This window comes from Archocentrus centrarchus, chromosome 4 (assembly GCF_007364275.1).
Source record: "Archocentrus centrarchus isolate MPI-CPG fArcCen1 chromosome 4, fArcCen1, whole genome shotgun sequence".
Taxonomy (NCBI): domain Eukaryota; kingdom Metazoa; phylum Chordata; class Actinopteri; order Cichliformes; family Cichlidae; genus Archocentrus; species Archocentrus centrarchus.
This window is the reverse complement of record NC_044349.1, coordinates 5,295,044-5,310,026: the sequence shown is the minus strand read 5'-3', so window position 1 is coordinate 5,310,026 and position 14,983 is coordinate 5,295,044. Positions and strand designations below refer to the sequence as shown.

Here is a 14,983-nt window from a genome sequence, read left to right as displayed (position 1 = left end):
TTATTATGGAAGAAATTACCATAAGGGGTGAAGACGAGATTACTTTCACTGTGACCCCATGTGCTGCTGAAAATAACTGTGACTTTGAGCTGCAACCAGGGAACTGGAAAAATATTCTCACAGTTGAACCCTGCTGCAGAGCCCGAGCAGAGGTCACAGTAAATGGAGGTAAATTAGTGAGCTAGCCAACACTAATCACGGCTCACTTAGAGATGAGTGGAAGTGGAGATGTTTAATGAAGTCTTGAAATCGAGGGAGATACGGTAGCTATCTGTTTCAGGATAGCTCTTGTCTGCAGCTGCTGCTCAGCCAGTGCTTAATGGAACCTGACTTCTGGCTCTTGGTCTCTTTTAGCTTGTTTCAGAGCTTCTTTTAGTCATTTTGCGCTTCTGTTGTCCATTTTTGATTCTTTCCTATCACATCCTACTTCGTTTATTTTTTTCCTCTTCTTCCATTCATCTTTCCTTTGCACATTTCCTTTTCCTTCCATTCGGTCTCAGTCTGTTTTGCGCATGCAGTTCTGCTCCCTCCCTTTCTCCCACACTGTTGCTTTTCTGGTTTTCTCTCACTTCGTCATGCCCTCTTACCCATATTACAAGTATAAGCGCATTTCTAATGGTTTCTTTATCATTGCACCAGCAAAATGATCATTTTCCCTTCAGCCCCATCCTCAAATGAGATAAAAACAGACGAACCACTGCTGGAAGGGTTTCAGACACTTCCACATCAAAGGGACCTGGCGTGGGTGGGCAATGCCATGATGATAATCTGGTGTGAAGAGTACATCCTCAGCAACCAGCCCTGTGCAGTCACCGCACACAACCAATAGATTTAATCCCCTTACACTACCGATGGGACAGTCGCCGTGTCTCAGTCTGAAAGGGAAATGGCGTCATTTAAACAGATTCACCAGCAGTATTTCTACAGTTTTTGTATCTTTACAACACTGGACAATCTTAAGCTGCTTTCACACATAAACTAGAATTATTCCCACAGCCGTCCTTCCGCGTGCAGCGCACAGAAGGAGGTCTGCTTCAGACACAGTCACACAACTGGGAATGCTTTATGTGGTTTAGATGAGGGACCTGCTTGACTGGAGCCTACAGGAGGCAGCTCACGTCACTATTGGTGAATGTACGTATTGGCATTTGTATGAGATATTTGGCAGATTAAAGACCGCCTAATGTCTGATTCCTCTGCATCAGACATTTGTGCTCTCACATGTGCTTCTCTTGGGTAATCCTACCAAAAATTAAGAGCTGCAGTGCATTTGTGTAAACAGCTTTACTGTTTTTACTCACTGAATGGATCCATTGTTATTAGCCCCATACGTGTCACCAGCAGTTACCCACTTGTACAAACTAGCAGGCTCAGTAGACTGTCATCATCAAAGCAGTGATAAACAGAAAGCAACCCAGACTGTGTGGGAGGCATCTGGAGGTGGAGTGAAGTAGAGCATTTAAAAGTTCATACATCCAACTTTGTGTAACACATGTGCTTTGTGTTACTGGCAGGTGCCCCCCCCCCCCAAAAAAATGTATTTTGGTGCCTAAACCTAGCCAGCCTATAAACATGAACGTAAAAAGCTGAGGCAGCCTCCAATTAACTCTCAGCTGTGACACACAAGTCTCCTTGCGTCTCACAGTCTCTCAATTGGAGGCTGCCTCAGCCGGCCCTTAGACCTCCTAATGAACTTTTTGTTGCAACCAGGAAAGTCGCTGCTCATTACTTCAGTTTATCAGGATGGAATGACCTCCTTTGAATGAGGTTATAACAACCTCCTAATAGTTGGAGGAGCCCACATGCTGATGATACGTCTGGCATGGATAACAACTGATGAAGGTTATTCACTGGGCCGATAACAATCAAACTGTGGTTTAAAGCAGAAACATTGTAAGCTTGTATGCACTGAGTTAATGAATCACTGATGTGTGACTTGGGAATAGAGGAAAGTAAAAGAGAAAGCCCTGTGGAATTTGTACATGATGAAGTTAGTTAGAGACAGATGCTCTCTGCATTGTAAAGAGGAAATGATGGAAGGATGGAAAATAGGTACTGAGGTTTCACACTGTTGTGAAAGAAGGAACTGGGAAGATCAAAACCGTCCTTGGGTGCCATTCTGCTGGGAATCAGTTTTGAACAATGAAAGTAATAAAAAGACAGAGAGATGCTGCTCACTAATTAGAGATTTAACGAGACGTTTTAGGTGCTTGAAGCTCCTTCACTTTCACGACACTCAGATAAGAGAGCAGAATGGATTGGGTAGCAGCAGGTTTACTACCAAGGGACCACCGCAGCAAAACACAAGTGGTACACCTTTTAATTGGCTCTTTGTCTGAGTTCAGCTTTTAGTAAAAGGTTTTACGTCTGCTCTCTTCAAGGAATAGCAGCATCATTATTTCCAAAGTATTGGGGGGTGGTCTACGAGTGAATTGTTACTGTCTTTCTGCCTGACTGATTGTGGCCATTCTTCCTTCCTTTGCACAGATATGTCAGCCTGTTAGTTTAAAGACTGCAGGTCTAAATCCAGTCTGTGTGAAATTTGAAAACACTTTACTTTAAGCTAGTTGTCTATCCATTTTGTATTTTTTGCAAACTGAATACACTGTAATTACTGAAATGAGTGCTCGGCCCTCGGACCAAGTTCAGCTTAATCCCATTCATTGAATCTCGCTCTCCAAGTCCCTCCTCCGGCTATTCCTCGGACAGCCTCTTCTCCTTTTCTCCTGGGGGTTCCAGGCGAGTGTCGGCCATATGATGTTGCTTGCAGGCTTTCACAGAGTGTCTCCTAACCACCTCCATTTCCTCCTTATCTGCAGTGCTGCTGGCTCCTTCCCCCACAAGCTTCCATAGGTTCTCATTATCGACAACTATTTACAAAGGTCTAGATTTTGTTCTCTGCTGTCTTAGTCGTTCTCCATGTATCTGCTTCACAGAGCAGGGCAGACTTGTGGTGTTTAAACACTTTGACTTAAATAAGAACGTAACCAGAATACAATGAATTGGCAGCTAGTTGAGTTGATTCCTCTATTGCAAAGAGACATATCACAAATGAGTTCCACTCATCAGTGCAGCCTGACTCTCATTGTAACTTGTTGCCTATCTGTCTGCATTCATAAGACGGCAATTATTTGCAAATTTTTGCCAGTCTGAGAGTGATTGCAGACAGTCTGAGTCACGCCAGGATTGTTTGGAGACATGTTGCCTCCTACCAGGCAATGTGCAATCACCTTGCAATCGAAAGTAGTCGCTCTGAGGTTGAGGATGTTGCACTCTCAGCCTATGGGAGACCAGTTGGTTGCCCACAACTACTTATGCAATCGGTTGCCAGAAGGAAAAATATTAGAGCCAGTCACTGGGTAACCACCAGTTATTTGATTGTTTTTTATGTTCAATGTGTCAGTATACTATTCTTGAGTTACCTGTTAGCCTACAAATCGGTTTCATTTAAACCTAAAATATGGAAACTAGGTTTCAGGCGATGATTAGCTGAGTGGCCTTAGAGGCCTGGAGGATATACACAGCAATAACACTGAGTGTAACTACAGAGCTGCAAAATGGAAAGTCAGTTCCATCATTCATAAATTAAGTGATATTTCACTTCAGGTGTAACAATGGAAAGCAAATGAAATCAACTACAGGTGGACAGACAAAAAAGACACACCGGTGAGCAAAAGGTAATAGTCTTAGAGGTCAAGCCAAAGTAACTCAGGGCTTGTTATCTATCATCTCATCTATTTTCAATTCTATTTTTACACTTTATCTGTGGGATAAACTCGAATAAAGTTTAAATCTAACCTTGTGTGGCCACTTCAGAATGAGGCATTGTGCTCTTTTTGATCAGATATCTCAATGATAAAGCCTTGCTCTGACTTTTTAAAGAAAAGGGATTTTTCCTAGATTATTTTGCTTATCTTATTTGTTCGCTACAGTTTTTTTTTACATTGAATTATTCATTGTGCTTTTAGCAGCCACTGCAACTCAGTGAGACATTTAACCAAGGACAGCTTCAGGACAAATGTTACTCTTGTGGCGAAGGCCTCAGTATAAACCATGGAGGAGTGGCTGATGTGCTATTAGAGCTGTCAGCAGGGCAGCACAAGTCAGAGTCAAGCTCCTCTCTTCCATAGCTCAAGATGGGGTCCTGTCTGCTGTAAATTAAACCACCACAGCCATCATCGGAGTGTCCGTCTTTACAAATGAGGTCTGCAGAGGCCGAACACAATCTATAATCACCTCTGTTTGTTGAGCAGTACAGGGATAATGGAAGTAGATGACTGTCTTCCCTGACACTGTCTGGCTAGTGGATGTGGGAGAAGAGGAGGAAAGGCTCTCTCCGCCCCACTGCCTCCTCATTATTATGACGAGGAAGTGATGAGTCAGTCTATTACAGAAAAGTAGCAGGGAGGAATAAATGAGAAAATAGAGAGGTTGGAGAAAAGAGGCACAAAAGAAGCACAAGTTGCAGAAACAGAGCCATAAATGGAATAATACAACCAGCCTATTTTCCATAAAACCATTGCTTTGTGTACAGTTGCAAAAGATTAGTGTATACAAAGCAACACCTGATGGGTTTGAAGAAAAAGCAAACACAAAATACCAAAAGCTGCAGTTCCTCAAATGGCCACTTGAGGCTGGCTTTAGAAGGGGAGCCGCTCCCCGTAGCCTCGCACATTAAAATGCACAACTTTACAACTGAAATAAATCTGTTTATAGCCTGGCACATAAAACAATTTTGGTCCTTTTAATCAATTTCACCTTCATGACACCTGTGCAGTCATTTTTTTTTTTTAATTGTTTTTGTTGCTAGCCATAATAGTTTGCACCATATTTGGTAACTTGTTGAAAGGTCTGTGTACGTCGTATATGATGTATACTTGAAATTCAAGCCATGACAGTTCAGATCGTAAAGATACAGATACAATATAATTATTTATAGGATAATAATGTAACTGTAACGCTGAAACAGCCAGTTGAGTAATTAATCAGTCCATCATTGCAGTCAGGTGAGCAAGCAATTATAAGATATCTGCATGAACCGCTGAAGCGTCAGGCAGTATCCACCATTTTTGTGGGACTTTTTGGCCGAATCGTTAATAGATTAAATCTCTCAATTAAAAGTTCTAATTCAGAGAGAGAGATTCTGAGTTGCTGCATAGATTAATTGGAGTTTCTGATATCAGTCCACGTAACTAATTCATATTTGATTATAAGCTTAAAATAACGATTTCTAGAGTTAAGCTTATTTATGTATTAGTTTAATTAGCAGCAACACTGAGCATTAATAAACTCTGCTGTGGATCTGCCAACAGCTCGTCACCTGGTCAGATGTTAAACATTTGCAGAAAGTTAGCTAAAATATTTTATAATCATGAAAGTTAGTCAAAATACCCCAAAGGAGCTCATTATGTGACACGTTCTCATTAAAACCCACTGCATGAGCACAGCAACCGTAACAGGGAGGCTCTTTCTGCAGAGCAAAGCTGCGTTTCATAGTGCTGGAGTGGCCTTGGTGCATTGTTCCAAGCCTGATTACAGTGTGTTTTGTAGTTTTTGCTTTCTTTGTTTAAAATGTGTGTAACCACTGACGTCAACAGCCGAGAGCCTTCGTGCTACCACGGTAACACGATCTTCGCTGCTGCATCGAGCTGAAATTAGAAACTAGGGAGTGATTAGGAGTTTCAGTTACTTACACCTCCGTATGAGGCCCCGTCATTCACAGTGCTCTGAAAATACACTGTCAGCCCTTCACACCAGCTGCCTTCCTCGGATTGTTTGGGCAACAGTTCATAATCACTTTGGTACTGAATAAACTTCTTATAGGCACAAAATCTTACTGACAAGAAGCTGTTTTAAAAAAAAAGGGAAGAAACCACTTAATTGGCACTGTTTAACATTAAAATCCATGCAGCATTATTGGTTAGAAGGATGTTTCCCACTTTTTTGCTCAGTGATTCTTCGACTGTTAAACAGCTGATGTTTGAAGCACTGCTGGACCATGTTCAAAGTCCAGGGTTAAGCTTAATCAAATTATTGAGGGCTCCTTCGCCTCCACTGTCAGAAAATCATTAATAAGTGGTCTCCTTTAACACACCGGCTCTCTTCTGAACCATTCTTGTGATTTGAAACCTTGAAAATTTCTCCTTTGAAACTGTTGAGAGCAAATTTGTGCTCTGGATGGGAGATGGCTGAACAGGGTGGGAGGTGGGACCACTAACATTTGATTTGAGGAGTACTTTGAAGTCAAAGCGGGGAGCCGTCGCTGCTACAAAACCTACGTGTGTGTGTGTGTGTATGTGTGTGTGTGTGTTTGGGCACTGACTGAACGGTTTCTTTCTCCCCTTCCTCTCCTTTTATATCAGTGATTCAAAGTATAAAAGAAGTTGAGCCGTTCAGTCTTAAATTGAAATGGAGTCTGAGCTTTAATCTGGCAGACCACAGCAGGCTGTAGCATTAAGGTTACATGAGGATCAGAGCTGCCAAATGAGCCCCATTCATCTCGTAATAAAAGATAAAGCTGCAGTAATTATAGCACAAAGAGATTTCATCTATCAATAATGTTTTCTGTGTGTGTGTGTTTCTTTTAGATAATTTAATAGAAAGACAGATCGGGTATGAGAAGGTTGAGTCAAAAGAGTTATTTAAACATTTGCTCATGCTTAATTAACTTAAAAAAGTTACAAAAATGATTGAAACTGGTAAAAAAAAAATGTAAGTAAAGTTTAGTTATATAGCCCTTTTCAAGAACAAAAGTCACAAAGTGCGCTTCCCAATGTAAAATAAGATACAATAATTAAAAGTATAAATGGGTAAAGTAAATAAAAGCAAGCCTGCACGGGTGGGTCTTAAGCTTCTTTTTAAACGTCCGCTGATCTCCACAGGAGAAATATATTCAAGACAGACAATGTTCTGCAGATGGGTCCAAGATTTTTGCATTTTTGAAATGGGTCAAAATCCGAAGAATTTTACTTATACTGAGATAATTAAGAAATCACAAAATTCCAAAATTTTTATTTATTTTTTTCCTGAAAAAGAAGATAAGCTGAAGATGGACTGATAGTCTTAGGCTGAAGGAATTGCTGCATACAAAACAGACTTACCCCGAAGGCAATGAATAAATTAGAACAAATACACAACTGTAAACACTGTAGACGCATCCAGCTGAAGGTAGAATAGTTCCAAAATAAATTCATGCTGAAGATTTTTCTGTGTAAAGAAAAACTCTTTGCAAATCCCCACCGGATTTTCACTGATTGATCCGTTTGACTGAACAACACTCAGACAATTTGCTGGGTTTGTTTTTTTTTTCCTCTGCGCGGCTTTGATTGATGAACACAATGAAAATATGATGTGATCGATCAATCACTGCCACCTCCTAAGCTGAGTTAGCCACATGCTAAAGCCTCTCATCTCACAATCAGTGTAGTTACTAGAAGAGGGGCTACGTGTGACCTGTAGTCACTGTGTAATTGCATACATTTTTGCTGTGTGCAAATCCCTCTGAAGCTTTATATTTTAACTGCCAGTTTACAAAATCAGTGCTAAAAATTCAGATTACAGCAATAACAAAGAAAAGAAGAATGCCAAAAAAAAAAAAAGATACAATTACCCACATCCCACTGCTGGAAGTGTCAGTGTTGTTCTGGCATTTTTAATATTGTCTTTAAAGTTATCATACTGTGTTGCATACTTTTGTATGGTATTATATTGCACTCAGATTAAAGACAAAGAAGTATTCTGCAGAATTATACATAAATATTTTACTTAAGTACACTTTTACATACAATGCGAATTAAAATGAGCTTGTATAACTTGAGGATATAAAATATAACACAAAAAAAGGGTTCATTCTCTGATGTAAGGAGTGGTTGCAAAACCTGCAGGTAGTTTGTGTACCAGGTGTGAGAGAGCCAGAGCTCGTGCAGGGAATGCTTAATGCTGCAGTGACTGCACGTTCAGATGCTGATAGAAATCTGTCCAACCTGTCTCTTGAGCTGTTAGCCCTGTGCTGTTTGACTGATTCTAGTTTTCTTGTTGAGCTCAGGCTCAGTGGTCTCTGTGTTGGGGGAAGGAGATGCATCAGCATTTTTTATTTTTTTTTCAGCTCTCTTCAGCTTGTCAAATCTTTCAATCTCTTCCTCTGACCGTCATTACTTTTCTCGCTCCTGGAAAGCAGGCTCAGATAAAAATGCATGTTGCGTTACTATGACAACAACCTTGAGTTGTCATGTCATTAGCTGCAGAAAAACTGCAATTACACAGAGCCATTCAAAGCATGTAAATTAACTTTTTGTGTCCTTTTTTTCTTGTTACTGAAATATTTGTGGCAAACGGCACATACCGCTGATTTCTCAGACAAGAAATTGTGCTCCTTCAGATGACTGCTGTTGTGATTTGGCGATATATATAAATAAAATTAAATTGAATTGTTGGTAAGGTCAACACAGTTTGGCCTTGGTCTTCAAACAGCGTGGTACGTGGTGCATTGTTTTGTTTGGGGAATTCAGATAAGAGGAGCAGCACAGCAGCCTGGGAAAAAATGTTTGTGTGAGGTGGATTAGGGTTTGCCTCGCTCATTACAAAGAATCTGTTTCTCTCCCTTCCTTTTCCTCCTCCTCATCAAACTCTTGACCCTTCACATCTTCTCTTGCAGGTCCATCTCTTGAAGGACCAGCTGAGTGCGGAGGCCACGGCTCGGCTGGAGGCCCAGGCACGTGTCCACCAGCTGCTGCTCCAGAACAAAGACCTGCTGCAGCACATCTCGCTGCTGGTTAAACAGATCCAGGAGCTGGAGACCAAAATGGCTGGACCAAATTCCAGTGAGTAGATTGCACAAGAAGCTCATACACATGCATTGCTTTATATTCCAATTTATACACATATATACCCATTTTATGGTAATATAAAAAGTACATACAGATCTACCGGACGTACAGGGTCAGAGAAACAGGTTGCTTTGGGCAGGTTTGTAAATTGTGACCTGCATCAGTCTTTGCTGGCAGTCAGTAGAAAATGTAATCTGCTCCATTATCTGTATTTAGTAGTTCTTTATTAATAAAAAGACACATCAGTTAGATGATGGACTGCAAGAACACAGCATAACTAAGTTTTTTTTTTGATAATTTTTGTATCTCTAGTGTTTCAGGCTATGCAAAATTTTACCTTCGTATTCTGAATATTTTGTGGATTAGAGGCCCTCAAAGTACATAGAGTGGCTTGAAATTTGGCACATTTTAATTAACATTATTTTTTCCAGTACTGAAAAACACATATAAACTCTGTAAAAACTAAAACCAAAGCAACTTTACATCCTCTCCAATTCTCACACTCTGAAGACTAAATCTTAAGTTTCTTTGGTAAGTTTTTGCATCATCAACTTAAGTATCATTGGATAAATTGTATTTTAAATAGCAAAACTGCACCGATTTACCCCCGAGTCACACTAACCATCAGAATGCTCGAAGTGCAGGTGAGGAGGAGGAGTAGCAGCAATCTTCACTCCAACTTATTAATTATCCAAAGACCCAGACAGAGTTTTATAGAATTTGAAAGCGTGACTCTTAGACTTGTCCACCCAAACTGGAAAGTGTAAAAATTTGTTTTATTTATTATCTATCGTTCACCTGACTTCTGAGACTTTTTTTTATCAGATTTAGTGCTCAGTTCAGATAAATTAATTATAGTGGGTGATGTTAACATCCATGTAGATTGCTGAAAATGACAGCCTCAATGCTGCATTTAATCTGTTATTAGATTTAATTGCCTTCTCTCAAAATGTAAATGAGCCCACCCACCACTTTAATCATACTCTGGATCTTGTTTTGGCACATAAACTGAACATTTAACAGCATTCCCTGAAAACCCTCTTTTGTCTTATCATTTCTCAGTAACATTTAAATTTACAATAATGGATTACACAGCAGTGGGGAACAAATATCACTACAGTAGAAATCATTCCAAAAGCGCTGTACTAAGTTTAAGGATATAATTCCTCCATTATTATACTCTTCACTGCCATGTGCCAACACAGTGCAGAGCAGCTACCTAAACTCTGCTCCCACATGGGTTGATTACCTTGTCAGTAGTTTTAAATCCGCATTCTGTACAACTGTGGCTGTTCTGAAAAGAAAGCTTGAAATCAGAAATGCCTGACTCCCTGGTATAAGTCAAAAGTGTTCAGCTTAAAGCAGATAAATGGAAATGGCCTCTCTCTAATTTAGGAGATCTTTAAGATTTACATTTAAACAATTCATTTAATCATTAGTTATTATATCTGTGGCTCTCTTCCACATCATGTCTTTTGTCCTGTCTCCCTCCCCTCACTTCCAACCAGTCACAGCTGGAGGTTTCTTCATGTTTAAAAGGGAGTTTTTTCCTTCCCACTGTTTGCCAAGTGCTGCTCATAGGGGGTCGTTTGATTGTTGGGGTTTTCTCTGTATTATTGTAGGGTCTTTACCTTACAATATAAAGTGCCCTAATGGGATTTGGTGCTATATAAATAAAATTGAATTAAATTCATGTCTATGACACAGCATGACAGAAACAAGCATTAGTATCCTGGATGTTTTGTCTGTCTTCTGATAATTTAATGGAGAAAACTTCAAAAAGTGTCACGGGTCATATCACAATGTTGGACAGATGATTGGTGAAAACAGGTTAGAGCATCTGAAATGTCTCCTTTATGCCTACATTTTGATACAAGGTTTACAAGGTCCTTCTTTTGTCAAGATAACTTTCTACCCCTGAGTAGGAACGTTGTAAATAACTCCCTTCATAGAGTTTCCTAGCCTCTAGCAGTATAAAAACAGCTGCAGCCACTGATGCTGCTGACCCTTAGTGAAGGCAAAAAACTCTACCAAGGAAATAATATGGTGAAAAGCTAAACTGAATCATCTGTACGTGAGATGTTGCACAGAACAGCTGTTTGGTCACACCAAAAGCGTCGTGACAAACAAGCAAACGGACAAGGGTAGTGACAAGAAAAAAGTGAAAGATAGGCATGGAGGAGGCAGAAAAAGGCATTAATAATTCTGCATCGCACTCTAGCTCAGCACACATCACTGTCAGGCATGCAGAACAGTCATCCAGCAACACACAGACACACAAAGCATTAAAAAGCAGGCGTGTCCAGTAAAAGAGTGGGGTAGTGTCCATGGATCAACCTCTCACCATTACCCCGTCTGTCCTTTCCATATCCCCCCCCCCCCTCAGCTCCACACGGTTTAGTCCTCTTCTTCTACTCTTTACACAGACAGTCTTCTCAGCACTATCGCAGTCCTTCGGCGTGTCGCCCTGCAAGAGACAATCTTTATCTTATCAGACAACATTTCAAACATTCATTTCCACCTGTGCATTTTGAATATTTTAACATTCACTTCATTTCACACAAGGTCAGTGGAACTTTTCTGTGTACTCATTCAAAATATATCTGAGTGGAGCTGAAAGAGATTTTTCTAAAGTGCTATGATAAGCAACAGCAGCTTCTTTTCACACGTTACTCAGCAATAGATCATTCTCCACAAAACTTTGACATGTCAAACACACACATTGCTAACATCATAAAAACTACACTTCATCTTCAAGGTGTCAGTTTCAGCACTTTGGGATTGCACACGATAGCCCACTGGCATAGCTTATTGCTGCCACTTTAAAAAGACAGATCTGCTCTATCTAAGGTTATTAGTTACACCTAACCTTTTTCTTGCTATGGCGGGCCATGGCATCCATGATTTTAAAGGTCTGTTTCACATATTTTGCAGAATATTTTTGGTGACCACCCCTTTTATTATAACAAACCTTTATTTAACCAGTAAGTGAAACTCTTGAGATTAAGAATCTCTTTTGGATTAATGTCCTGAGCGCAAAAAGGCAGTATTAACATTGTGTGTTTTACAGTCATGGGAACATTCAAAGTCAACACAATCAGTCTGCTGTCTGTCCATTTCACTCAGTGGGTTAGTCTAATTTCCTTATATTGTGCGTCTCACCTGTACCCTAAAGGGAATCTATAATGCTAATTATATAATTATCTATAATGCTAATTTCTAGCTCTTTTTTCCCCCATTCTAGATTCTACTTTATCAAGGGGGATATTTTAAAGATCTATTTCTATTATTTTGTGCTTCTGGAAGCTAACCTCCTCAATGCTTGTGTTACTGTAGGATAGCAAATCTGTGCCATAATCATAATCATCTCTAGGGTTTTGCAACGTGTGGTTCAGAAAAAGAGAAAATATCCAGCGAGCAGCAGTTCTGTGGGTTAAAAACACTCTGTTGATGTCAGAGGTCAGAGGAGAATAGCCAGACTGCTTCAAGCTGATAGGAAGGCAACATTAACTTTAAAAAACTACTCGTTACAACCAAGATATGCGGAACACATTGAACCTTGAAGCAGATGGGCTACAGCAGCAGAAGACCACACTGGGTGCCATTCCTGTCAGCTAAGAACAGGAAACTGAGGCTACAATTTTGCACCGGCTTATCAAAATTGAATGATGGAAGATTGGAAAAATGTTGCCTGGTTCTGATGAGTCTTGGTTTCTGCTGCAACATTCAAATGGTAGGTTCAGAATTCGGCGTAAACAACTTGAAAGTATGGATCCATCGTGTCTTATATCAAAGGTTCAGACTGGTGGTGGTGTAATGGTGTGGGGGATAGTTTCTTGGTACACTTTGGCATCATTTGATGCCACGGCCTACATGAGTATTGTTGCTGTCTCTTGTGACCGCAGTCTACCCATCGTCTGATGGCTGCTTCCAGCAGGATTACTGTGCCATGTCACAAAGATTCAGATCATCTCAAACTGGTATCTTGAACATAACGATAAGTTCACTGTAATCAAATGGACCTCCACAGTCCTCAGATCTCAATCCAAAAGAGCATCTTTGGGATGTGGTGGAACAGGAGATTTCAACATAGATCAACATGATGCGTTTTCCAGCAACTTGTTGAATTCATGAAGAATGAAGCCAGTTCAGAAAGCAAAAGGGGGTCCAACCCAGTACTAGTAACGTGGACCTAGTAAAGTGGGCAGTGTGTGTGGGCGTATGACAAACAAATAGGTCCCCTTTTTAAAAAAAAAAACCTCTATGTATAAAAGAGACAAAGTACTGCAGAAATACAGTACTGCAGATTGTACTGCACGAGCAGTTTGAGACATTTGATTGATGGTGGTGTTTTAACTCTGAATGACTCCTGGAGAACACTGTAACTGCTGTGAACCAAACGAATGCTGCTGTCCTCCACGAAGGAGTGGCTGAGTCATCTTTCATGTTATTCTGGGTTAGTATTTGATACCGAAGACATATTTCTTTAACGTATCTCTTTCTCCAGTGTTCCAGCTCCAGGTCTGTGCTGTGTGCCCGTAAAGAACCCTGCAAAACTTGTTTCACTGAGCAGTTGTGATGATGATGAAATGCTTTGAAACATGTTGTTTTTTTTCTTTCTGCTTACGCTGTATGAGCGTGCATTGATTTATTGTCACAGAGTGATTTATTTTCCTGGGACTTGGAATCTTTATTTACCACAATTCACAGATATGTATGTGGCATACATTAATCTTCTGCCTGCACAGCTGATAGCAGATTCATTTAAATCAAGGCTCGTTTTTTTAAATGTGGTTTAAAATATTTCATGTTTCTTTCTTCTTGCTTATTCACCTTTTTACTCTACTTCTTATGCTTCACCTGAAATCTCTTTACTTTGTCTCCTCTGTCCAGTGGGTTCCCAGGACAGTTTGTTGGAGATCACCTTCCGGTCTACAGTTCCCCCCGTGATATGTGACCCCACAACACCTAAACCCGAGGTGTCGACCCTCAACCTGCACACACCTCGGCAACAGCGACGGGACCAGCAATGCCTTTTCATCATCCAACGGGACTCTGGGAAGCCCACTAGGTAGGGACCAATGTCTACTCAAACTGGAGTGTTTCCGTTTCCTCCCGGGACCCCCGGGGCCTCCACCTCCTCGACTCCCCTCACCTCCCCAACCGCTCAAGGTTAACAAGCCAGAGATAAAATGTCAAGACGTATCAGAGGCTCCAGTAAAGTCATTGTCCCGCGACATTAAATCTCTGAGTTGCCTGGAATTCACAAGGTTTCGCGAGTCGGGTATGCCTCTGAGTATGGAGTCAAACACGGACGACAGCGATGACAGGGAGGATGAGGACGAGGATGATGAAGATGAGGACGAGGAGGAGGAGGAGATGGAGATCTTTTGGATGGGGAACAGATCAGGAGACAGTCAGGCTGCTTAATGTTCTCAACAGACAGGGAACTCCCGACTGTCTGGGAGATGAAAATAGTGGTGTAACCCTTAACCTGGCCCCCTGAAGAATCCTGTGGTGGAGATAAAACGGAAAAGTCTCGGCCTGTTTTTGTTTACTTACTTAAAATTGATGTGTAAGAATAATATATACTAAGTTTTTAGATAACAGACAACACCCCTCTGGTTTTTATTTGCGTATTACATATGTACCTATAAGCTGTCCTCTAGGTGCGTTCAGCTTGAACATGAAGTGAATTTAAGATAATTGTTGTTCAGGCTGTTTTCAGATGGACTTGAGCCTTCTATGAGAAAGCAACCTTGTCCCTCATTTGAAGTTAGTACATTAACATTACAGTCACACGAGAGAAAGCGCTGGTTAGGGACCATGTCCTTGCAATTTTGTTGCCTTTGAAATGGTTGCTTTGAAGACGGAGACAAGGTCTCCTGCCACTCGCAGTCACTTCCTCAAAGTGACTTTGACCAAACTGCAGTAAGACAGGGTCACCCTGCTATCGGTCTGTGATTAAGTGAGGTTAATGGCAATTGCATGCAGTCAGGTAGTGATAATGTGGCAATTAAGATAAATTGGTGAAAAATTGCAAATCTATTACCGTCTACATACTCAGGAATTCACATCAACTAACAGTCAGAGTCCAGGGAGAACCTCATAAATCTGAAACAGGAATTCCTCCACAGATAGTAACAGATTTGCTGCAG

At 40.7% G+C, this 14,983-nt stretch overlaps 1 protein-coding gene across 1 annotated transcript in view; it reads left to right on the top strand.

Moving 5' to 3' along the window:
• nos1apa (nitric oxide synthase 1 (neuronal) adaptor protein a) overlaps positions 1–14,331 on the top strand; it is a 183,338-nt gene extending 169,007 nt beyond the window's left edge. The window contains 4 exon segments of the mRNA XM_030727156.1: positions 8,654–8,819; positions 13,719–13,822; positions 13,824–14,213; positions 14,215–14,331. Coding sequence (XP_030583016.1) covers positions 8,654–8,819; positions 13,719–13,822; positions 13,824–14,213; positions 14,215–14,331 — 777 coding nt within the window.
• The last annotated feature ends 652 nt before the right edge of the window (positions 14,332–14,983 follow it).